Raw genomic sequence first — 25,067 nt, forward strand, 5'->3', positions numbered from 1 at the left:
ATCAAGTTCAAAATCAGTTATTCATGTGAAGCAGATTTACTTAAAAGTTTATTCATCATATTTTAATGTAAATGTTTATGTTTTGTATTTATGTTAATATTGAATTATAATTATTAGATCATGTGAACATATTTACATTTCAGTTTCTTCAATTCAATCAAACATCAAAGTACCATTTATTTTCATTTTGAATGTTTTATATTCCACATATATCACATATTCACATTTCTCATTTGTGTCTTGATGCACAGCCTCAGATGTGATTCAAGATATAAGTTCTTGTCTTATATTTTCATGTGGTTACTTGATTATTATTATTATTATTATTATTATTATTATTATTATTATTATTATTATTATTATTATTATTATTATTATTATTATTATTATTATTATTATTATTTTGAACATTATTTTGAACATTACATTTAACTGGTTGTGTTTAGGACACAAAAGTTGCTTCTTATCTGGTGCAGCAGACAGAGCAGCTCTGGCCTCAGTGATCAGTCTCACAGTGTGATAACTGCAGTTTGAACACATCTGTGGACACACTGTACATTTCACTTCTGTCTTTGTCTCATTCATGTTTTGTTTGTCCCTTTGTTTGTTTTGAGGTGTTTCAGTTAAATACCTGAGGGTCGGCCGACAACACTAGACGATGGATTATAATTATAACATTGAAGAGGTTGGTTACATTTTTCTTTCTCTGTTTTTAATATAAATTTTAAATTCAATTAAACGTATCAGATCATATCGATGCTTGTGTTTCAGGGGAGTGACTCGTATGAAGACACAGACTTTACTCTGCCCTCCCCTCTGCAAATGTGAGCAGTTTTTGTTCATTTCCATCTAATTTCATTCATATTTCAAATACCGATCATTTTGAATAAATAGGCCAGTTTTGAGCTAATTGTAGGTCAAGTCTATTTTTGGGAAACATGTCGAAGTACTTGATACTTCAGACAGGAAAAAAAAGAAAAAAAAGACTGATACTGATAAGAACTGCAGTCATTTAATACAAATTACCACAACGCCCTCTAGTGGTGGAAGAGCAAAATGAAGATTACAGTGGCCTAATGTGTCTGAGTGAGGCAGTGGGGAAGAAGTACTCATTTTTGTTACTTAAATAAAAGTACAGATACTGGAGCAAAACAAAAAAATTAATAAAACAAGTACAAGTAACACATGAAAAAATCTACTTAAGTGAAAGTATTAAAGTACTTAAGTACTTACTTACATGTACTTAAAGAGAAAAAAGTTAAAGCATTTTGCGTATACTTTGAGGTCTTATAAGGCCTCAAATGTATTTTTTGTTCAACAGAAACTCAGCCTTTTCAGCAGGTCTCAAATAATAATAATTAATTAAAAATATTTTTACTTTTCAGTCCAGTTCAAAAATATCATGAAGTAAAAAGTACAGATACTGCTCTCAAGTGTAGTGAAGTAAAAGCAAAATGTGTCCACTGTAAAATGTACTTAAGTAAAGTATAGATACCTAAACCGTTTACTTAAGACTAGTACTTTACCTCTTGTACTTTGACACATTCCACCACTGATTTGAAGCAGGGGTGTAGTGCCAAATTCTGGGGCCTAGGTAAAAATCATTTTGGGGGGCCCACAATACATATTGTCTTATGAATAATGTAAATTACAAACTTTGTGAAGGGCCCCTCCGTGCACTGGGCCCTGGGTAAACAATACTTTTTACTTTTTAATGCAGTGTTGTATTTGAATTAATTAAACACAGATAAAACTGATTTTAAAAAGACCCACTGCTACATTCTTCGCTATAGTATATAGTTCTCTATTGTCGTAAATTATCTTTCCAAAAAACATTACGCTAACATTTGCTAATCTTGATATGTTTGTTTTTAAGAACCAAACAACAATGCGCTAACGCTCGCTAAGCTTGTCTTTCCCTATAACAACTATAGGCCTTCTCCTGTTAACGTTGGAGCGTATGATGAGGAGAGAAGGGGGGCTGAGGAGGAGCAGGAGGAGCGTCTGGACACTGTGATCATCCCGTTTGAATCAGAGGGTGAGGGCGGGTTCTGAACAACACTTTGTACAGCGTAGCCTTCACACACACACATTTAAATATGGTGTTTTTGTGTGTTTTTGCAGCTTACTTGAACGTGAACACCAACGCCACCACTCGGGGGGACGCACAGGTTAGTTTCGTATGTATTGAATGTTTAGTGGGGCGGTACCTCTTTTTTAAGCATGAGTGAAGAACATGAGGGTGAACGATAGCCCCGCCCACTTAGCCACTTTGGTATGATTTGAAAGTACTCCATTTTGTTAAGTGAAAGTACAGATACAGAGGCCAAAAAAATACTCAAGTCACATGAAAAACACGACTTAAGTAAAAGTACCTGTTTAAAAATGTACTTCTAGAGTAAAAAGTAAAAGTATTTCACACAGATTTTGATAAGTGCTCAGTGTAAATGTAGTTATATAGTTTTAGTATTGTAACAGTAACAATACGAACGACTTTCTTAACTTTTCTCATGAATTTTGTGTGCTTATTGTTGTAGCCCACAAGCCAACGTCACCCACACGACAATTCTCCATAAATTTACAAAAACATGAGCCAAAATGGTACACTACAACTTCACAAACCCGATGTGATGTGCAGTAGTTTCATTAGTGGGATGCGGCTGATTGTGTTGTGATAGTGCTCTGAAGGCGGAGTGACTTAGCGCAGAGAGCAAAGGGAGAAGGGACTCATAGTGTTAAAAATGAAAGTGAAACGTGTAAAAATTGTTGATACGTTGTTTTCTGCAAATTTAGTATCAACAAAACAATAAAAGCTAACACCTAACTAGCACTTGAATACCCCATAGAAGTAAAATAACCCCCTCTTTCAAATCAGGTACAGGCCTTTAATGATATTTTTCATGGTTTTGTATTGTTCTGTGTTTTAACCGATAGTTTAGGCCTACATGATCTAACCAGTGCATGTTGTTGCAGGCCTACGTCGAGCTGAACGAGCTGCAGGGGAGCAGTTGGCAGGAGACAGCTCGCTGGGTGGGTTTTGAGGAGAACTTGAATCCAGCCACAGGGCAATGGAGTGGGTCACATGTGTCCTACCTCACCTTCAAGAGCCTCATCCAACTCAGGAAGGCGATGAGCACAGGTAACGCAGAGAAAAGACTCGAACTATTGAAAGTTGGAATTATTGCGTACCATAGGCTGTATATATAAATGGACATAGCTAACCTGCTAGCCGTCGTTTTCCAAATAGGAAGTGATTATGGACGCGCTTCTGGCTCCAATTCACTTTACACTGAAAAATCGTGGCCCCTCTCTCTGTAACTGCCCCTGTCAGACTCGTCATTTTGGTCTTAAATGTTCGTATTAACCCGCTCTACATGATCCTGGTGTTTTTATTTTTCAGCTGTGTCCATAAATCAAGAGATGAACATTAATAACAGACAAATCACACACCTTCTTTCCCCAAAGTCGCTCCCATTAGTGTTAACAACAACTTTGACTGACCCGCTCCGTGCTAAACCAGAGGTGCAGGTGGGAAGGGGCGTTACCTTTAACAGCCTCGCTCCAGATTGGCGGTTTGGTTGCTATGATACTCACGGTCCAAGTTCCAAATATGGAACTCGGCTCTAAATTGGCCCCTATAACTGCTCTAGCCTCGATGAGCTTCATTTCACTGGAGCCGAACGCTGTTGTGACGTCACACTCACTTAGCCCACTTTTTAAAATTTTATCCTAGAAATAAATGCCTCTACTATAAAGCCTTTGTTTAGTAGATGTTGTATATTGTAAAGATGTCTGTGTAATCCATCAGTCATCCAGGTCTGATACATAGTAAGAGAAAAATTCAAATCTGTCAAGAGGACAAAAAGTAGTTAGTTAGCTCCTCCCTTCAGACAAATATAAGGTGTCCAGCAGTAATCTGACCAGAACTGAAGAAGCGGCTTGAATGAGCTGCCAAATGTCTTCACTCCTACAACATTTTGTCCAGTTGACAGATAAGAATTTTTCTCTTACTATTTAAAGATAACATTACTGACAAAATAATGAACACCAGTGATATTTGGGCAACTGTATTCTGGTACAGTTCTTCTTTAGTTTTGTAATACTCAGATTACAGTTACTTTCCTAAACTCAAAAGAATACATGGCAGTACTGGATCACACAGTTTAGACTTCAAACTGCACAGAATCAGTGAGAAAAATATAAAACTCAGCTCTTGTAGTGAGGCAGGTGTCATTTTTCCTTCTCCAATTACCGAGGAAAATGCAGAACTGACAGAGAAACAAACATAAAGTTGTTTTTAATCCTGTGTTGCATTTTACACTATATTTTAAATGTAACTTAATGTAGAAGTATTCCAAGTATTCAGAATGCAGTAATCTGATTGGCCCATGTAACGGAATACTGTACAAAACACATTTTAAATCAGGTATTCTGTAACTAAATACATTTTCAAAGTATTCTTCCATGTCTGAGTGTAAATATGTGTTCCTCTGGTCAGGTGCCTTCATCTTTGACTTGGATGCCAGCAGTCTGTCGGCGGTGGCGGAGAAGGTGGTGGATGAGCTTCTGAACAAAAACGAGATCAGGGCTGTGGATCGGGAGGCTCTGCTCAGGGCCATGCTCATGAGGCGCAGGTATAACACATGTCCACTTTAAAATTCAAACACTGTATTTTATCTGAAGCTCCAATATACACAAACAATACAGTGACAATTAACATTTAAAGGTCCCATATTACACAAAAGTGACTCTTGTGAGCTTTAACTCTGTTACCTCCTCAAAAACAGACCTGGATTTGTGTTTTGTTTCATTCACACATGTTTGAGCAACAGTTTATTATGAGTCTGTTAGTCCAAAGCTCAAAATGCTCTGTTCCACCTTGTGATGTCATGAAGTGGTAGTTTTCAAGTTAACAGCTCCTTTTAAGTTTGGTTCAGTAGAGATTGGCAATTCCAGGGCTGAAATGATCCAAATGATTCTAGTGAAGGTGTATGGAGGATAAAAACACAGCGGAGCATTTCCTGTATTACCACATGACATCACAAGGTGGAACAGAGTGTTTTCAGTTTGAGAGAAGAACTTAACCTAAATATGCAGAGTTTGTGTGTTAAACATGTGTGAATTAAACAAAACACAACTCCAGGTCTGTTTGTGATGAGAAAACAACATTAGAACATCAGATCAGAAAACAGCGTAATATGGACCTTTTAACATAACTAAAGTTTGCAGACCTCCACCCCCATGTCCATCATTATTTTGCATTAGTTTAAATGATTTCAAAGACATTTAATCACAAATAGACTTTCTACATTTCTAGTTTGAAATGTTTCATGTTGTCTCTGCTCTGCTTCCATAATTAGCAGTTTAAAACACGTCACAACAAACTGATATTTAAATGTCCAACATGGGTTTAAATATACAAGAACACAGGTAGCATAGGTTTATTAGATGTAGTTTGTCTGTGTGTATTGCCGTAGTCCCTGTGTCTGGTTAAGATTAGGCACAAATTTGTAAAGGTTTACGTTAGGAAAAGGGTTTGGGCTCATCTTTAGTGTAAAACTTTGTCAACTTTTGTAAGGTTACGTAGAAACCAGCGTCCAGGAAGCAGTGGACTTTGGCGATCTTTGGCATGGATGCTGTTTGTTTACTGTTAGGGACCTGTGTGTGGAGATATGTCACGTGAAGGTCCTCAGGGTGGAGATCTGCTGGTTGGGTTCTCTGGGTGGAGGTCTGCAGACAGAACCCTCTCAAAGTTTGGGTGAAGCTGTGATGTAAATGTATTTTTAATGAGGGTAATAAAAATGCACAATATCTTCTGTTTTCAGTCAGATGGAGGCTCCTGCTGTGACTGAGGGTGGGGCCATTCAAATGCAGACTTTTTCTGTCACTCAAAAGGTGGTTTTCACGTTCTTATTTTTGTCCTCTGTAGTTATTTATTTATTTGTTTGTTGGTTTGTTTATTCATCTGTTCATTTATGTATTTTTCTTGTTTCAGAGAGACAATTCTGACAATATGGAAGCGTCCATTGTTCTCTCTGGTAAATCTGATTTTCATAATTCTCAGTAACAGCAGATTAGACCGTGACCTGCGTGTAATACAGGCAGAGTATTCAGAAACACACTGTTTTCTTAGTGTCCATGCAAAATCGGTATGAAAATGACTGTCCTTGGTAATGGTCTTTCAACACAGTTCTTCCTTAACCAGCTTTATAAAAAAAAACACTATAACATATATTAAAAATAAAATTTAAGTGTATAGTGCAATTTGCTATTAAGTGCAGTTAATATTTCAAAAACTAACCAAAATATTCATCTGCTGGTTGGTTACTATGGCAGTGTTAAGTGCAATATGATTTTAACCAGGCCTTCCTTAATCAAATCCAGTTAGAATATTGCAAAAAAAACAAAAAATTCAAATCAATTCAAGTTTATTTCTATAGCACATTTAAAATAACTGACCAAAGTGCTTCATATAAAAGTCACCAAAAAATGCATATACAGATCACACAATACACAGAAAAAGAACAACAAAACACCTGTATATGCTGTCTAGTGTTAAATACCAGGGAGAAGAGGCGGATTTTCAGTCTAGTCTTAAACATTGTTAAAGACTGAGAGGATCTGACAGGCAGAGGGCGCTGTTCCATAGTCTGGGAGCTGCCACAGAAAAAGATCTGTCACCTCTGGTCAGCTGACCTCTGACCTCAGGGTTCTGGGTGGAGTATAGGGCTGCATTAACTCCATCAGATAAAGAGGACCCATAGAGTGCAGACATTTAAACGCAGTGGGACTAAACGCGTTCGTCTCTTGTAGGTGTGGTGGAGAACCTGCAGAAGCCCGTGGTGGGGTTCGTGCGTCTGAAGGACTCGGTGGTGATGCCGTCCACTCTGGAGTCTCCTGTCCCCGTGCGTTTTGTCTTTGTCCTGGTCGGACCCAGCAACAGCGGCATCGACTACAGTCAGAGCGGGAGAGCCATGGGAGCACTGATGGCTGACTGGGTAAAATGCTATGAAACTGCTATCTGCTACTACTACTACTACTACTACTACTACTACTACTACTACTGCTACTACTACTACAACTACTACTACTATTACTACTACAATTACTACTACAACACCAGCTGCTAGTTACATCAATGGTATTATTGCTACTACTATTACTAACTTTAATTGCTGTGATTACTCAGACGAGACAACGGGGAGGACAAAGGGGTCAGTCCGGAATTGGACCCTATTCCTATTCATTTATATTAGATGGGGCCCACCTGAGGCTTCTTGTCCCGGGCCTCCACATTTTTGTCTACGGGCCTGCAATTACTACCACTACTACTACTACTGCTGCTACTACCACTACTACTATCGCTACTACCACTACTATTGCCTCTACTACTATCACTGCTACTACATTTACTAGCACTATTACTACTACTACCATGACTACCACTACTACTGCCACTACTACCACCACTACTACTATGACTACTACTACTACCACCACTACTACTACTAACACTACTACTACTACCGATACTCCCACTACTACCACTACTACTGCCACTACTACCACCACTACTACTATGACTACTACTACTACCACCACTACTACTACTAACACTACTACTACTACCGATACTACCACAACTACCACTACTACTACCACTACTAATATCACTACTACCACCACTACTACTAATACTACCACTACCAGTACTACTACCACTGCTATCACTGGAAGAAGTATTACATTTTGTTACTTAAGTTAAAGTACAGATAAAAAAAAATACTCAAGTACACCTAAATAGTAAAAAGATGAAGTATTTCATGGAGATTTTGAGTTTTATAAAGTTTCAAATTTGCTGATTTTGATAAAGATTTGAGCTGAATTTTCTTAAATCATTAAATAAAAAAAAAAAAAAATTTAAAAATTAAATCATTGTTTTTTTTCCAGCTGTTTTTATTTTTATATTTTTATTTCTTCAAATTATTAATGTGTTAAAAATAAACCTTAGCCTTTTCAGCAGGTCTCACGCAATAAAAAATACTTTTACTTTTCAGTGCAGTTCAAAAATATAGTGGAGTAGAAAGTACTAAACTAGAGTACTTTTTACCCGTATACAAGTAAACACATCTAAACATCTTCTTCTGTGTCAAATTTGATCTCAGGTGTTTTGTCTCGAGGCGTTTTTGGCCCAAAAAGACAAAGACGTAACAGACGCCATTGCAGATTTCATGGACTGCAGTATCGTGCTTCCTCCCACCGAGATCCAGGACCAGAAAATGCTCGAACCCGTTATCAACTTCCAGAGAAAAATGCTGCGTGACCGACTTCGCCCAATCGACAACCGCCTGGCGTTTGGAGACAGGCTCAAAGGTTGGCATCTTCTCTGTTACACCACATTACCTGGACGAAAATTTGATTCACAATTTTAATCTCTTTCACACACACACACACACACACTCATACACTCATGCTGGTTTACATGCGTTTTGAGGACTTTACATTCAACTTCTGGGACTGATCCTGACCTTAACCATAGTCACCACTTGCCGAACCTTAACCTAAACCCAAACCTCAACTTATTTGAACCAATTTCTGAACATTTCAAATCTGTCAACTGGACAAAAAGTTGTAGGAGTGAAGACGTTTGGCTGCTCATCCAAGACGCTTCTTCAGTTCTGGTCAGATTACTGGTGGACACTGCCTTATAGCTGTCTGAAGGGAGGAGCTAACACTGAAACTAACACAATCAGGCCCCTAACGACTGTCCTCACAACTATTAGCAAACTGGCTATTAGCGTACTGGCTAGCACTATTGTTTTCATTGTTTTGCTTTTGGTCTGAGGATGGAGGTATAAACAGGAGATAAAATGATGTCTAAGGCCCCGTTTCTGTTCAAAGATGGATTGTCTTTGCTAACAAACCTCTCAAACCATTTCTTTTCTTTGCCAATATTTGTACGTCACTGTCTTTAACGGACTTTAAATCAAGTTTTTAATTTATAATGAAGGTATGATGCTACAGCTACAACAGACAATTACAGTAATGGTTGAACAGTCAAATGATTATTCTATTTATTAGACATTGGCATTTTTAAATTCAGTTTGAACCAAATATAGGTTGAAGTATGGTGACTTTCAAACTGTCATACTGATGAAAAGCAGATTGTTTAAAATGTATTCCACCATTTTAATATAAAACACTGCTGTTTTTATGATAAACATGTGAAGTCCAGATAGTGACTAAGGCTTTAATTTACACCATGGGGACCTGCTTTTTGTCCCCTTACAAAAGCAGGACCCCATGAATTAAGTGTGTACACAGATATGACTCCCACAATATGATAAATACACACACACACACACACCCCCCACACACACACACACACACACACACAGACACACAGATATTAGATAACTTCCTCATGACTTTTCCAAGTAAAGAAGGATTTTATACATTACGGTCACGATGGTGTTACAAATCAATGTTCTTTTTGCTCCAACATCAAGCAGGACAGAATGACAAGGGTGGTGACTCCCTTTTGTACAACATTACTGGGAACAGATAAAATAAACATATTAAACAGGGCATATTAGACAAAACAGATTTTTTTTTTTTTTTTAGCTTTCTACCATGTTATAACACTGTTCCCTAATTAAAAACATGCCTAAAGTGGTTTTATGTGCCATCTGTGCATAAAAGTATCATATGAAAAAATCTACTTAAGTAAAAGTATTATTAGTATTAATTATTAAAGTGCCTGTTTAAAAATGTGCTTTAAGAGTAAAAAGTAAAAGTATTTCACACAGATTTTGAGATCTTATAAAGCTTTAAATGTGGCGATTTTGATAAAAGCGTGTGCTGATTTTTTTTCAACAGAAACAATTGAATCGATGTTTTATTCTATCTGTTTTTGTTTATATATTTTTGTTTCCTAAAATTACGAACATGTTAAAAATAAACCCTCAATACTGCCATTACTACTACTTTTTAGTCCAGTTCAAAAATGTAGTGGAGTTGAAAGTACAGATACTGCTTTCAAATGTAGTGACGTAACAGTAAAAGTATCCACTTTAAAATTGACTTAAGTAAAGTACAGATACCTAAAATATATACTTAGGCACAATACTTTACTACTTTTACTTCATTCCATTCCATCACTGTTTAACACAGATTTGCCTACAGTCCCTGGGGCAAATCTTCTTATTATGATTTATACAACAGTGTTAATCCCACTGTTCCTTTTATAATTTATTATTAATTAAAATAAAAAATAAATAAGATTAGTTCAAGGCGACAGAATAAATTTTCTGAATTTGAAACACCACCGGGGCCACTGTGTTGACCAAATAATAAAATTCCAAGTTTTGAAAGATGGAGAGAGAAAGAGACATGGATGCAGGGGCGGCACCAGACATTTTTGGTTGGGGGAGCTATGGGGGGGACTAAGTTCTTCAATGGGGGCACTCACTTAACATGTTAATTTAGAGTCTTATATGGATGCCCCCTCTACCATGTTTGCTTCACTTTTAACCAAGTTTAAATGTAGTTAGCCCCATTAGTGATATATAAAACACATTTTTTTCTTTGTTTTTTTTTTATTTATTTTTTTATTGTAGTCTCTTTTGAACACTCTGTAGTTGCCATTTCAACATTTTTAGTTGAGACTGGATGTGATATGAAAATGGGGTAAAAATCTTTGGGTGTAGCTACGAGGGAGCATTGGCCATTCTAAGTGAGACTTGTGCCCACTCAAGCCCCCCCTGCTGGCACCGCCCCTGGATGGATGTATAAATCAAACTAATCTATAATTCATTTTTTCTGTAGCTGACAAGCCCCCAGAGCCCCCGCGTGAGGACCCCCTGGCCCGTACTGGATACCCCTTTGGTGGGATGTTCAGAGACATAAAGCGTCGCTATCGTCACTACCTCAGCGACTACGTGGACGGACTCAACCCCCAAGTGCTGGCTGCCATAATCTTCATCTACTTTGCCGCTCTGTCCCCAGCCATCACCTTTGGAGGACTTCTGGGTAAAAAGATGGATTCATTTTGGTTTATTCCTCTTCAGGGACATATTTTGAGTTCATCTCCACAGATCTCTGGTTGTTTTCTAGTGTCTGTTTAGCCATTTATGAATGTTTGAACTAGTTTCAAGTTAATTTGCCACATACACATGCACCCAGGACAAAATGCTATGAAATATAAGCAAGTATATTTAATAAGAAAATATAAAAATGTGATACTTTGCAGAGACATCACACTGAGGAAGTTCTACATGTATCTGTATGGTGGAACGTTCAGCAGTTACCATGGAGACACAACGCACACATTAGCAGACACAGTCAAAGTTTTTAGATCATCTGAAAAATCAAGAAAATAAACAGCACATTTTCAGGAGCCTGTGATCAAGCCGAGAGTTCACGGTCCTGTTTACGAGTGTGGTTTTCAACAAAAACATGAGAAAGACTAACTGAAAAACTGAAACTGAAAAACAAAGCTCAGATTAAAATCTAACTTGAGTAACAGAGCTTCAGACAGAGCAGTGCCTACAGTTAGCTTCACACGCCCAGGGAATTTTGATGATATCAGCTGCAAAGTATCAATAAAGAATACATTGACTTTAGTGCTCTTATGACAGGAGGGGGGTTGAGGGCAGTGAGTCTACTAAAAGTACAATTCCTTCTATATGTCTGCTTTGTTTAGAATGCTGATTTGGAACTATTTTAAGTGAATAATAAATTGAGAAAAAAAAAAGTTATAAAGTGAAAGCAGGGGAGTTGATGGAGGGGGGGCAAAGGGTTCTATTGTCCCAGAGTCTTAGGAGCCTAGATTGGCACTCTCTTCTGATTCATTTTTATGAGAAGGGACATGTGAGGTTTCTCGCCCCGGGCCCGTAAATGTCTGCTGACGGCCCTGGAGAGAGCAGTTTACAGGATGATGCTGATGTCTTATTTTTCTGTGCAGCTGATAAAACAGAAAAATGGATGGGCGTGTCTGAGCTCATGGTGTCGACCTGTGTCCAAGGCGTGATCTTCTGCCTCGTCGCGGCGCAGCCCGTCCTCGTCATCGGATTCTCTGGACCACTGCTTTTGTTTGAAGAGGCCTTTTTTGCTGTAGGTTGTTTCCTCATCACAAACTACTACTACTACTATTAATACTGCCACTACTAACTATTACTACTACTACTACTACTACTACTATTACTACTACTACTACTACTGCTACTACTACTACTATCAATACTGCCACTACTAACTACTACTACTACTACTACTACTACTACTATTACTACTACTACTACTACTACTACTACTACTACTATTAATACTGCCACTACTAACTACTACTACTACTACTCTACTACTACTACTACTACTATTAATACTGCCACTACTAACTACTACTACTACTGCCACTACTAAGTACTACTACTATTACTACTACTATTAATACTACTACTACTACTACTACTACTACTACTACTACTACTAATACTACCATTAATACTACTATTACTAATAATACTGCGACTACTATTACTACTACTACTAATACTATTACTTCTATTAATACTGCCACTACTACTATTAATACTGCCACTACTACTATTAATACTGCCACTGCTAACTACTACTCTTACTACTACTACTACTAATATTACTACTAATACTGTGACTACTATTACTACTACTACTAATACTGTCACTACTACTAGTACTACTACCACTACTACTGCTGGCATTACTACTACTAATAATACTGCCACTACTACTACTAACACTACTGCTACTAGTACTACAATAGGTACTACTACTATTTCTGTTTCTTGTGCTAAATCCAAAATGTCAGTCAGTCAGGACAATAGTTTCCCAATACTACTATAACTACTATACTAAAGCTACTACTACTACTACTACTACTACTACTACTACTACTACTACTACTACTACTACTACTACTACTACTACTACTACCACTCCGAAATGTCACTTTCCTGTGCAATACTTCCTAACATTATTCCATCTCTCCTCCTCACTGTTCATCCTGTTCTCTTCCTCCTTTTTCCGTCTCAGTTCTGTAAGGCCAGTGACCTCGAGTACATCGTGGGGCGTATCTGGGTGGGCATGTGGCTCATCGTCATAGTGGTCCTCATTGTGGCGGTGGAAGGCAGTTTTCTGGTCAAATTCATTTCACGCTTCACCCAGGAAATCTTCTCCATCCTCATCTCACTCATCTTCATCTATGAGACGTTCGCCAAGCTCTTTAAGGTGTCTGTTTTTGAAATGTGTACATGGAGTTTGCAAATGGTGCCGATATCAAACAACTGATATCGGCACCAGCCATGAAAAAATAAGTCAACTCCCCTGCATATATACCTCAATGTTAAACTCTAGAATGTAAAAATGTGATGATACCATTAGTAATAACAATTTACTGCTTTAAGGGGCCTATGTGAAGCTATTCTCTGATGTTCTCTGTTCTAATGTTGTTTCCTCATCACAAACAGACCTGGAGTTGTGTTTTGTTTTATTCACACATGTTTAACACAAAAACCCTGTGTATTTGGGCTGAGTTATTCTCTCACACTGAACTGTTAACTTGAAATCTACCACTTCATGACATCACGAGGTGGGACAGAGCATTTTGAGCTTTGGAGATGTAGACAGGCTAATAATAAAGAGTTACTCAAACATATGTGAATGAAACAAAACACAACTCCAGGTCTGTTGAGGAGGAAACAGCATTATAACATGGCTTAAGTCAGTTTTGTGTAATATAGGAGCTTTCAGCCCTCTGATGCATTTTCATATAAACAACTTTTCCATTTCAGATTTTCAAAACCCACCCTCTGATTCTGAACTACGACCACCTGAATGATTCCAGTGAAAACCCGTTTCATCCGATCATCCACAAACACACGGAGTACGGCCCTGACGGGAACATTACCGTCATAGAAAAAGAGTTGGAGCGCGCCTACCCCAACACCGCCCTGCTCTCCATGTGCCTCATGTTCGGCTGTTTTTTCATCGCGTACTTCCTCCGGATCTTCAAGAACGGCCCCTACCTCCCTGGACCTGTGAGTTCATTTTTATTACTCATAATGCTAATAATAACAATTTATATGTGTGTGTTTTGTATATTAAATCCATTTGTGGTAACATCCTGACTAAAGTTTTCAGGCTTCGACTTTGAGCAAAACAAAAATAAATACATGAAATTCATAAGAAAAATGAAAAAAATCATAAATGGATTTGTATTGTTACTGCGACCAAAATATGGATCATTTTTAATCGATATCACTTCATTTACACTTTAGGAAATGAACAACGCTTTTGTGAAATACTTTTAGTTTTTACTCTTAAAGTACATTTTTAAACGGGTACTTAAATAATTTACTTACTATTTTTGTCTCTCTATCTGTACTTTTGTTTAAGTAACAAAATGGAGTACTTCATCCACCGCTAGACACAAGTCTCCACTTTAAATAATCAGATGTAATTATTGTCTTATCTGTTGTAAATAGAGCCAGCGTCGCTAACGGTTTATTTCTTGACTTTTCTCCAGATCCGTCGTTTGATTGGAGACTTCGGTGTGCCCATCGCCATCTTCTTCATGATTTTTGTCGATATCAACATTGAGGATGCGTACACTCAGGTAAACTATATTTTCTCTGTGAATCTCTGTAAAAAAAATAGATATAAACTGTATAACGGCCATAGACTGTATGTATAAAAGGACATGGCTAACCTGCTAGCTGTTTTAAATAGGAAGTGAGAATGTGCGTGCTTCCAGCTCCATCGACTTTGGCTCCAATTCACTTTCTCTCTTCTTTCTGTCTTAAAATGTTCGTATTAACCCGCTCTACATGATCGTGGTGTTTTTATTTCACTATTGTGTCTGTAAATCAAGATATGAACATTAATAACAGACAAATCAGGTGGCTTATTTCCCAGAGGTCGCTCCCGTTAGCGTTAGCAACAGGTTTGATTGACAGCTGCTAAACAAGTGGTGCAGGCAGGAAGAGGCATTACCTGCAACAGTCTCGCTCCTGATTGGCTCTTTGGTTGCTATGATACCAGCAGTCAGAATTCCAAATATGCAACTCAGCTCCAAATTCGCCGCTATAACTGTTAGCTTCGATGAGCTTCATTTGACTAGAGCTGAACGCTGTGGGTGAAGTCACACTCACTTAGTCCACTTCTTTATACAGGCTATGATTTTTACTCACTTTTATGTTTTATTTGCATTGATCCTGGTAAATACTTCTACATTCAAAGATTTAAGAAAACAGATAAATGGGACTTGTGTTTACAATGGGCTGTTGCTATTCTCACTGATCATGTGTTGGGAGGCACCAATCCAGTTCTTTTTCAGCTCCAATACCGATTTAGATGCTATAGATTTAAATATCTGCCTGTCACCAACAAATAGAAAACAGCATTTATTTCCTTTAAACAAAACCAACTCAACAAACCTAATCCGAATGAGTTATGTAGTAGCTGTTATGTATCTCTTAAGTAACTACAGAACAACTTTGTATCAATAAAAATTCAAACATTCTCCGATTTTCTGGGCCGACTACAACCAGGAAATAGTCTTATTACATCAGTTTAAATGTCCAATCATGATATCAACTGAACCGATATTTAGAAGCCCAAGCAAAAGTTTCAGTTTCAGCGCCTATTCATCCCTAATCTTCTGTTATCTGTTATTTCCAAACTGTAAAAATAATAAAATATGTTGTGGTATCTTGTAGAAACTGGTGGTGCCCAAAGGAGTGGAGGTGACCAACCCCAAAGCGAGGGGCTGGTTCATTAACCCTATGGGGGAGAAGAAGCCATTCCCGGTGTGGATGATGGGCGCCTCCTGCATCCCCGCGCTTCTCGTCTTCATCCTGATCTTCCTCGAGTCCCAGATTACAACGTGAGAAACACTCCAGAAATACAGTTTATTTATTTTATGTTTTCAATAATGCACAAACTCAGTAGGACAAAAGTTGGATTAGTGCACAACTATACAAGAAAGTTAAAGGTACACTGTGTAACTTTTGTGATAGAGGGTCTGCCACAGACTGTTTATCTAAATCAGCAGTCTCAAACTCGCAGCCCAGGGGCCAATTGCGGCCCGCGAGACAATATTTTGTGGCCCACAGGACAATATGAAAGTTTAATGTTAGTGTGGCATTACCATGTTGCGTGTAGAAGGTTCCGCCAAATCTGTAAACCCCAAACACGTGTCACTTGCGCTGTGTACTCCGTCACAAAAGATTCAACAAATAACGATGTATATCCATAAAATCCACAAGAATTGGCATATTTCCTCATGTATGTTGAAAACAACGATGATGTTTGAGAAGACATACAAAGCTTTTTTTTGTGGAATACCAGATGCAGCCCAGCCTCACCCAGACTCTGAAAATTTGAATTTGAGACCCCTGATTTAAATACTTACTTTGACTGGAGTTATGGACGCTATGGGTGACGGTGGACGGTGGTGTTGTTATTCGTTAAGTTAATACAAAACTTTTTCACTTTTTTTTATCAACATTTCAACATTAGCATCGTCCCTTTTTCTTATCTGTACAGTGAATAGTTTTGCCTCTGTTGTTTCAGTCTGATCGTGAGCAAACCTGAGAGGAAGATGGTGAAGGGCTCTGGTTTCCATTTCGATTTACTCCTCCTGGTGGTCATGGGCGGCGTCTCTTCGATCTTCGGCGTTCCCTGGCTGAGCGCTGCCACGGTCCGGTCCGTTACCCACGCCAACGCCCTCACCGTCATGTCCAAAGGCCCCAAACCTGAGATCGAAAAAGTGGTGGAGCAAAGGATCAGTGGCATGGCTGTGGCCTTGATGGTTGGTAAGTGCTGCCATCAAGTGGTAGAAGATAGAAACTGCAACTGTACAAACTTAAAAACATTTGGAGTTCTGCCATGTTCACGCTGATTTTTTGGTGAGATTTTTGGCTTAAATGATAAATGAATTCAGCACTTTTCACTCAGAGTTGCTTTGCCAGGCATAACTCTTTCACTCTTCACACTCACATGTTACAAATGTGCCAAGTGCCTTGCCCAAGGACAGAACAATAGTATGTGCTGGTTGGAGCTTAAGATTTTTTCCATACCACCTGGACATCACTTTGCCTTTAAGACCCCGAGGATTATAGTTTTTAGTCAAAATCATTTATACAATTATTATTAGTAACACACAAGCTTTTTCTGTTCTAATACTGATACCAGTACTTTTGGCTTTAAGTATCTACATGAAGTAGTATCTGTGCAGCTGATATCAGGCGATTCTAGAGCAGAACCTGAAAATATAATTTATTTCCATATGGCGTATAGTAAAAACTCATCCAAATGTGTTTTGTAACTGTTATTTATCATTTAAAGTAACTACAGAACAGCTGTCATGAGTCATTCTGGGCCATTGTCCAGGGAAATCGTCAAATTCCACAAAACAGTTCAATTTTATTTATACATCACATTTGTGAAATATAGACCAAAATATCAATTGAACCGGTATTAGCCGAACCAGTATCAACTGAACCAATATCAACTGAACTGATATTAACTGAACCGATATTGGCAGAACTGATATCAATTGAACCAATATCAGCTGGCCCAATATCAACTGAACTAATATTGTCTGAGCTGATTTCTACTGAACTGATATTTGCTGAACCGATATCAACTGAACTGACGTTAACTGGACCAATATTAGCTGAACTGATAGCTACCAAACCGATATCAACTGAACTGATATTAACTGAACCGATATTGACTAAACCTATATCGATGGAACTGATATTGACTGAGCCGATATCGACTGAACCCATGTCTGATCCATCAAATTCAGTGCGTCCCTCGTTATTTCATACAGTTATGGTCATGTCACAGTGCAGCCCGTGTGGTTTCCTCCAGTTTCAGTTTGATCCTCTTATTGTCATGTCACAGTGTGGCCCGTGTGGTTTCCTCTAGAGTCATTTTAGTTTCATTTTCAGTTTGATCTTCACTCATTTGCATCTTCTGCCCAAAAAGCCCCACGCTGAATCCCTCTCACATGTACATTCATAACCCTGTGTGCTGTGTCCTGCAGGTGTCTCTATTTACATGGAGCCTGTGCTGAAGATGATCCCGATGACGGCTCTGTTTGGGATCTTTTTGTACATGGGAATCACGTCTCTAAGCGGTGTCCAGATGTGGGACCGGATGCTTCTGCTCATTACGCCAAAGAAGTACCACCCCTCCGACGCCTACGCCACCAGGGTAAACTCTTCAGACGCCCTCAACGCATTCATAAACATTTTAACAGGCAAATAACACAGTATACCAGTATTTCCTGTGTACTGGTGTATATGTTTTGCAACGTTCACCTCTAAGTGAAGAAGTTTACGATACAATATCATTTAGAAAGCACAGTTATACCTCACCCCTCTCTCCTCTCTCTCCTCCTCCTCTCCTCTCTCTCTCTCTCCTCCTTCTCTTTCTAGCTCTTTGTTTGCTCTCCTCCTCTCTCCACCTCTCTGTCCTCTCTCCTCTTCTCTGTCTTCCTCCTCCTCCTCTTTCTAGCTCTCTGTCACCTTTTCTCCTCTCTCCAGCTTTCTGTTCCCTCTCCTTCTCTCTTTTCCATTCTCCACCTCTCTGTTCTCTCTCCTCCTCACTCTCACAACTCCTCCTCCTCTCTCCAGCTTTCTGTCTTCTCTCCTCCTCCCTGTTCCCTCTCCTCCTCCCCTCTCTCTGCTCTTCCTCCTCTCCTCAGCTCTCTGTCCCCTCTCCTCCCCTCTCTCTCCTTCTACTCCTCGTGTCTCAGTCTGTTTTTCTTTGTGTGCAGGGGTCTACTCTCCTATTCCTCTCTCCTCCTCGCTCCATCTCTCCTCTCCCGTCTCCTCTCCCTTTCCTCCCCTCTCTCTCCTCCTCCTCATGTCTCAGTAGTTTTTCTTTGCGTGCAGCCTCACCCAGACTCTGAAAATTTGAATTTGAGACCCCTGATTTAAATACTTACTTTGACTGGAGTTATGGACAGGTGTCTACTCTCCTCTTCCTCTCTGTCCATCTCTCGTCTCCCTCTCTTCCCCTCTCTCTCCTCCTCGTTCTCCTCCTCCTGCTCCTCCTCATGTCTCAGTAGTTTTTCTTTGCGTGCAGGTGTCTACTCTCCTCTCCCTCTCCTCCTCTCTCTCCATCTCTCGTCTCCCTCTCTCTCCTCCTCATGTCTCAGTAGCTTTTCTTTGCGTGTAAGTGTCTACACTTCTCTCCCTCTCCTCCTCTCTGTCCCCTCTCCTCCTCCTCCTCCTCCTCATGTCTCAGTCAGTTGTTTTCTTTGCATGCAGGTGTCTACTCTCCGCATGCACATCTTCACCTTCATCCAGATCATCTGTTTGGCCATTCTGTGGGTGGTGAAGATGAGTCCGTTTTCTCTGGCTCTTCCGTTCGTTCTGCTGCTGACCATCCCGCTGCGCATGGTCATGACCGGCACCCTGTTCACCGAGATGGAGATGAATGTGTAAGTGTTAATCTCAGGTAAAGCTGCACTAGGGAACCCTTTCTGCTGGTCTCCATAGAGTTACTTTAACACATTCATAATTTGAGCAAAACAAAAAATATACAAATAAACACAGACAAAAAAAAACAACTGATTCAACTGTTTCTGCCAAAATCACAACATTTGAAGCATAAGACCCAAATCAGCGTGAAATACTTTTCCTTTTTTACTCCTCTTTACTCTAAGTACATTTTTAAACAGGTACTTTAATACTTTTACTTGAGTAGATTTTTTCATTACTTTTTGTATTTTTTGCTCCAGTATCTGTACTTTAACTTAAGCAACAAAATTGAGTACTTCTTCCACCACTGAGGAACCACCAGGAACATTCCACAGCACGGCATTAAACTTAAGTATCTCCAAGTTTAAGTGGCTCCACAGGGCCAAGTTACAGGTCAGATCTGTGGGGAGACAACCTAGCTCACCCAGCACTGTCTCTAATGCTACAGCTACAGGAATGACTTTACTTCACTCATTTAAAGAAAAAATCTTAAAACTTTAAGATATCAATTTGAAACTTGTTCTGTGGTTTACTCACATAAATGTAAGGAAAAAAATGTATTACAAGATTTTCTTCATATGAGGTTTTCACATAACAATAAGGGGTTTTATGTATAAAAACAGACAAAATGGACCATTGTTAGGACATTCAAAACAGAAACATGAAAAGATCCAGGTTTAAATTTCTTGCTTCTTTTTGTTGACATATTAGATACTAAAAACATACAGGGAGGATTTAGCATTTTATTTAATATTTAAGTAAACTAGATCTGACTGGGTCTAAAAACTCAAATTTTGCCTCATTTTTTGGAGTTAAAACTTGAATAAATCAGACTTGGAATTGAAAATCAAAAAATCCTTCTCTTTTATCAAAATCTTGTTAAGTCCAATATCGTATAGTTTGGTGTGTGCAGGTGCTGCTTTAAGCTCTGATCCTTTTGTCTCTATGGGGGAAATGCATTTTGAACAGCCTTTGAATTTACAGTGTGCCATATAACTCTATGGAGGCAGGTGGATTAAATAAACATTAAAACATCTTTTGGTGGAGACAGGACAGTTTTGTTGTTTCCACATGAAAGCTCTTTGCTAAGAGACCAAGCTGACCAAAAACGAAAAATAAAATAAAATAAATAAAATTAGTTTTACCTCTGGTGTCTGTGTATCATAAAACTAGCTTTGTCTTTTCTATTATTAACGTTAAAACAGCAATATCATAATTTACTAACATATTCTATTATTTAACTGTGTATATGTTTATATTTTGTTTTTACAGCTGGATGCAGATGATGCCAAAGTTAAGTTTGAGGAAGAGATTGGAGAGGACGTTTACTACGAGGCTCCGCTTCCATAAACTGAACTCCACAAATTTTAAATATATTTAAAATTTGTGGAGTTCAGTTTATGGAAGCGGAGCCTCGTAGTAAACGTCCTCTCCAATCTCTTCCTCAAACTTAACTTTGGCATCATCTGCATCCAGCTGTAAAAACAAATATAAACATATACACAGTTAAATAATAGAATATGTTAGTAAATTATGATATTGCTGTTTTAACGTTAATAATAGAAAAGACAAAGCTAGTTTTATGATACACAGACACCAGAGGTAAAACTAATTTTATTTATTTTATTTTATTTTTCGTTTTTGGTCAGCTTGGTCTCTTAGCAAAGAGCTTTCATGTGGAAACAACAAAACTGTCCTGTCTCCACCAAAAGATGTTTTAATGTTTATTTAATCCACCTGCCTCCATAGAGTTATATGGCACACTGTAAATTCAAAGGCTGTTCAAAATGCATTTCCCCCATAGAGACAAAAGGATCAGAGCTTAAAGCAGCACCTGCACACACCAAACTATACGATATTGGACTTAACAAGATTTTGATAAAAGAGAAGGATTTTTTGATTTTCAATTCCAAGTCTGATTTATTCAAGTTTTAACTCCAAAAAATGAGGCAAAATTTGAGTTTTTAGACCCAGTCAGATCTAGTTTACTTAAATATTAAATAAAATGCTAAATCCTCCCTGTATGTTTTTAGTATCTAATATGTCAACAAAAAGAAGCAAGAAATTTAAACCTGGATCTTTTCATGTTTCTGTTTTGAATGTCCTAACAATGGTCCATTTTGTCTGTTTTTATACATAAAACCCCTTATTGTTATGTGAAAACCTCATATGAAGAAAATCTTGTAATACATTTTTTTCCTTACATTTATGTGAGTAAACCACAGAACAAGTTTCAAATTGATATCTTAAAGTTTTAAGATTTTTTCTTTAAATGAGTGAAGTAAAGTCATTCCTGTAGCTGTAGCATTAGAGACAGTGCTGGGTGAGCTAGGTTGTCTCCCCACAGATCTGACCTGTAACTTGGCCCTGTGGAGCCACTTAAACTTGGAGATACTTAAGTTTAATGCCGTGCTGTGGAATGTTCCTGGGCCTTGGTATAATCAGTGGTAGAAGAAGTACTCAATTTTGTTGCTTAAGTTAAAGTACAGATACTGGAGCAAAAAATACAAAAAGTAATGAAAAAATCTACTCAAGTAAAAGTATTAAAGTACCTGTTTAAAAATGTACTTAGAGTAAAGAGGAGTAAAAAAGGAAAAGTATTTCACGCTGATTTGGGTCTTATGCTTCAAATGTTGTGATTTTGGCAGAAACAGTTGAATCAGTTGTTTTTTTTTGTCTGTTTTTATTTGTATATTTTTTGTTTTGCTCAAATTATGAATGTGTTAAAAGTAACTCTATGGAGACCAGCAGAAAGGTTCCCTAGTGCAGCTTTACCTGAGATTAACACTTACACATTTCATCTCCATCTCGGTGAACAGGGTGCCGGTCATGACCATGCGCAGCGGGATGGTCAGCAGCAGAACGAACGGAAGAGCCAGAGAAAACGGACTCATCTTCACCACCCACAGAATGGCCAAACAGATGATCTGGATGAAGGTGAAGATGTGCATGCGGAGAGTAGACACCTGCACGCAAAGAAAACAACTGACTGAGACATGAGGAGGAGGAGGAGAGAGAGGAGGAGAGGGAGAGAAGTGTAGACACTTGCACGCAAAGAAAAGCTACTGAGACATGAGGAGGAGAGAGAGGGAGACGAGAGATGGAGAGAGGAGGAGAGGGAGAGGAGAGTAGACACCTGCACGCAAAGAAAAACTACTTAGACATGAGGAGGAGCAGGAGGAGGAGAACGAGGAGGAGAGAGAGGGGAAGAGAGGGAGACGAGAGATGGACAGAGAGGAAGAGGAGAGTAGACACCTGTCCATAACTCCAGTCAAAGTAAGTATTTAAATCAGGGGTCTCAAATTCAAATTTTCAGAGTCTGGGTGAGGCTGCACGCAAAGAAAAACTACTGAGACATGAGGAGGAGGAGAGAGAGGGGAGGAAAGGGAGAGGAGACGGGAGAGGAGAGATGGAGCGAGGAGGAGAGAGGAATAGGAGAGTAGACCCCTGCACACAAAGAAAAACAGACTGAGACACGAGGAGTAGAAGGAGAGAGAGGGGAGGAGAGGGGACAGAGAGCTGAGGAGAGGAGGAAGAGCAGAGAGAGGGAGGAGGAGAGGGAACAGGGAGGAGGAGAGAAGACAGAAAGCTGGAGAGAGGAGGAGGAGTTGTGAGAGCGAGGAGGAGAGAGAACAGAGAGGTGGAGAATGGAAAAGAGAGGAGGAGAGGGAACAGAAAGCTGGAGAGAGGAGAAGAGGTGACAGAGCTAGAAAGAGGAGGAGGAGGAAGACAGAGAAGAGGAGAGGGGACAGAGAGGTGGAGAGAGGAGGAGAGCGAACAAAGAGCTAGAAAGAGAAGGAGGAGCAGACAGGAGGAGGAGAGGGGTGAGGTATAACTGTGCTTTCTAAATGATATTGTATCGTAAACTTCTTCACTTAGAGGTGAACGTTGCAACATATACACCAGTACACAGGAAAATACTGGTATACTGTGTTATTTGCCTGTTAAAATGTTTATGAATGCGTTGAGGGCGTCCTGAAGAGTTTACCCTGGTGGCGTAGGCGTCAGAGGGGTGGTACTTCTTTGGCGTAATGAGCAGAAGCATCCGGTCCCACATCTGGACACCGCTTAGAGACGTGATTCCCATGTACAAAAAGATCCCAAACAGAGCCGTCATCGGGATCATCTTCAGCACAGGCTCCATGTAAATAGAGACACCTGCAGGACACAGCACACAGGGTTATGAATGTACATGTGAGAGGGATTCAGCGTGGGGCTTTTTGGGCAGAAGATGCAAATGAGTGAAGATCAAACTGAAAATGAAACTAAAATGACTCTAGAGGAAACCACACGGGCCACACTGTGACATGACAATAAGAGGATCAAACTGAAACTGGAGGAAACCACACGGGCTGCACTGTGACATGACCATAACTGTATGAAATAACGAGGGACGCACTGAATTTGATGGATCAGACATGGGTTCAGTCGATATCGGCTCAGTCAATATCAGTTCCATCGATATAGGTTTAGTCAATATCGGTTCAGTTAATATCAGTTCAGTTGATATCGGTTTGGTAGCTATCAGTTCAGCTAATATTGGTCCAGTTAACGTCAGTTCAGTTGATATCGGTTCAGCAAATATCAGTTCAGTAGAAATCAGCTCAGACAATATTAGTTCAGTTGATATTGGGCCAGCTGATATTGGTTCAATTGATATCAGTTCTGCCAGTACCGGTTCAGTTAAAATCAGTTCAGTTGATATTGGTTCAGTTGATACTGGTTCGGCTAATACCGGTTCAATTGATATTTTGGTCTATATTTCACAAATGTGATGTATAAATAAAATTGAACTGTTTTGTGGAATTTGACGATTTCCCTGGACAATGGCCCAGAATGACTCATGACAGCTGTTCTGTAGTTACTTTAAATGATAAATAACAGTTACAAAACACATTTGGATGAGTTTTTACTATACGCCATATGGAAATAAATTATATTTTCAGGTTCTGCTCTAGAATCGCCTGATATCAGCTGCACAGATACTACTTCATGTAGATACTTAAAGCCAAAAGTACTGGTATCAGTATTAGAACAGAAAAAGCTTATATAAATGATTTTGACTAAAAACAATAATCCTCGGGGTCTTAAAGGCAAAGTGATGTCCAGGTGGTATGGAAAAAATCTTAAGCTCCAACCAGCACATACTATTGTTCTGTCCTTGGGCAAGGCACTTGGCACATTTGTAACATGTGAGTGTGAAGAGTGAAAGAGTTATGCCTGGCAAAGCAACTCTGAGTGAAAAGTGCTGAATTCATTTATCATTTAAGCCAAAAATCTCACCAAAAAATCAGCGTGAACATGGCAGAACTCCAAATGTTTTTAAGTTTGTACAGTTGCAGTTTCTATCTTCTACCACTTGATGGCAGCACTTACCAACCATCAAGGCCACAGCCATGCCACTGATCCTTTGCTCCACCACTTTTTCGATCTCAGGTTTGGGGCCTTTGGACATGACGGTGAGGGCGTTGGCGTGGGTAACAGACCGGACCGTGGCAGCGCTCAGCCAGGGAACGCCGAAGATCGAAG

The 25,067-nt window shown here is 39.1% G+C and overlaps 2 protein-coding genes across 2 annotated transcripts; one reads left to right on the forward strand and one right to left on the reverse strand.

Moving 5' to 3' along the window:
* Nucleotides 1-598: 598 nt before the first annotated feature.
* On the forward strand, nt 599-20,916 carry slc4a1a (solute carrier family 4 member 1a (Diego blood group)). The gene is made up of 21 exons (XM_055223645.1): nt 599-685; nt 772-824; nt 1,935-2,038; nt 2,125-2,171; nt 2,974-3,139; nt 4,499-4,634; nt 5,826-5,895; nt 5,996-6,038; nt 6,814-6,998; nt 8,166-8,373; nt 10,828-11,031; nt 11,966-12,114; nt 13,075-13,269; nt 13,833-14,078; nt 14,567-14,656; nt 15,759-15,925; nt 16,615-16,856; nt 18,095-18,264; nt 19,326-19,496; nt 20,523-20,525; nt 20,811-20,916. The coding sequence occupies exons 1-21, from the start codon at nt 659-661 to the stop codon at nt 20,886-20,888; spliced, it is 2,754 nt and encodes a 917-aa protein (XP_055079620.1). The 5' UTR covers nt 599-658; the 3' UTR covers nt 20,889-20,916.
* On the reverse strand, nt 20,909-25,061 carry LOC117374941 (band 3 anion exchange protein-like). Its single transcript, XM_033971179.2, has 4 exons — nt 24,915-25,061; nt 23,527-23,696; nt 22,331-22,504; nt 20,909-21,014 (listed from the first exon to the last, which is right to left on the reverse strand). The coding sequence occupies exons 1-4, from the start codon at nt 24,991-24,993 to the stop codon at nt 20,937-20,939; spliced, it is 501 nt and encodes a 166-aa protein (XP_033827070.1). The 5' UTR covers nt 24,994-25,061; the 3' UTR covers nt 20,909-20,936.
* Nucleotides 25,062-25,067: the final 6 nt, after the last annotated feature.

Source organism: Periophthalmus magnuspinnatus, chromosome 8, assembly GCF_009829125.3.
Source record: "Periophthalmus magnuspinnatus isolate fPerMag1 chromosome 8, fPerMag1.2.pri, whole genome shotgun sequence".
Taxonomy (NCBI): domain Eukaryota; kingdom Metazoa; phylum Chordata; class Actinopteri; order Gobiiformes; family Gobiidae; genus Periophthalmus; species Periophthalmus magnuspinnatus.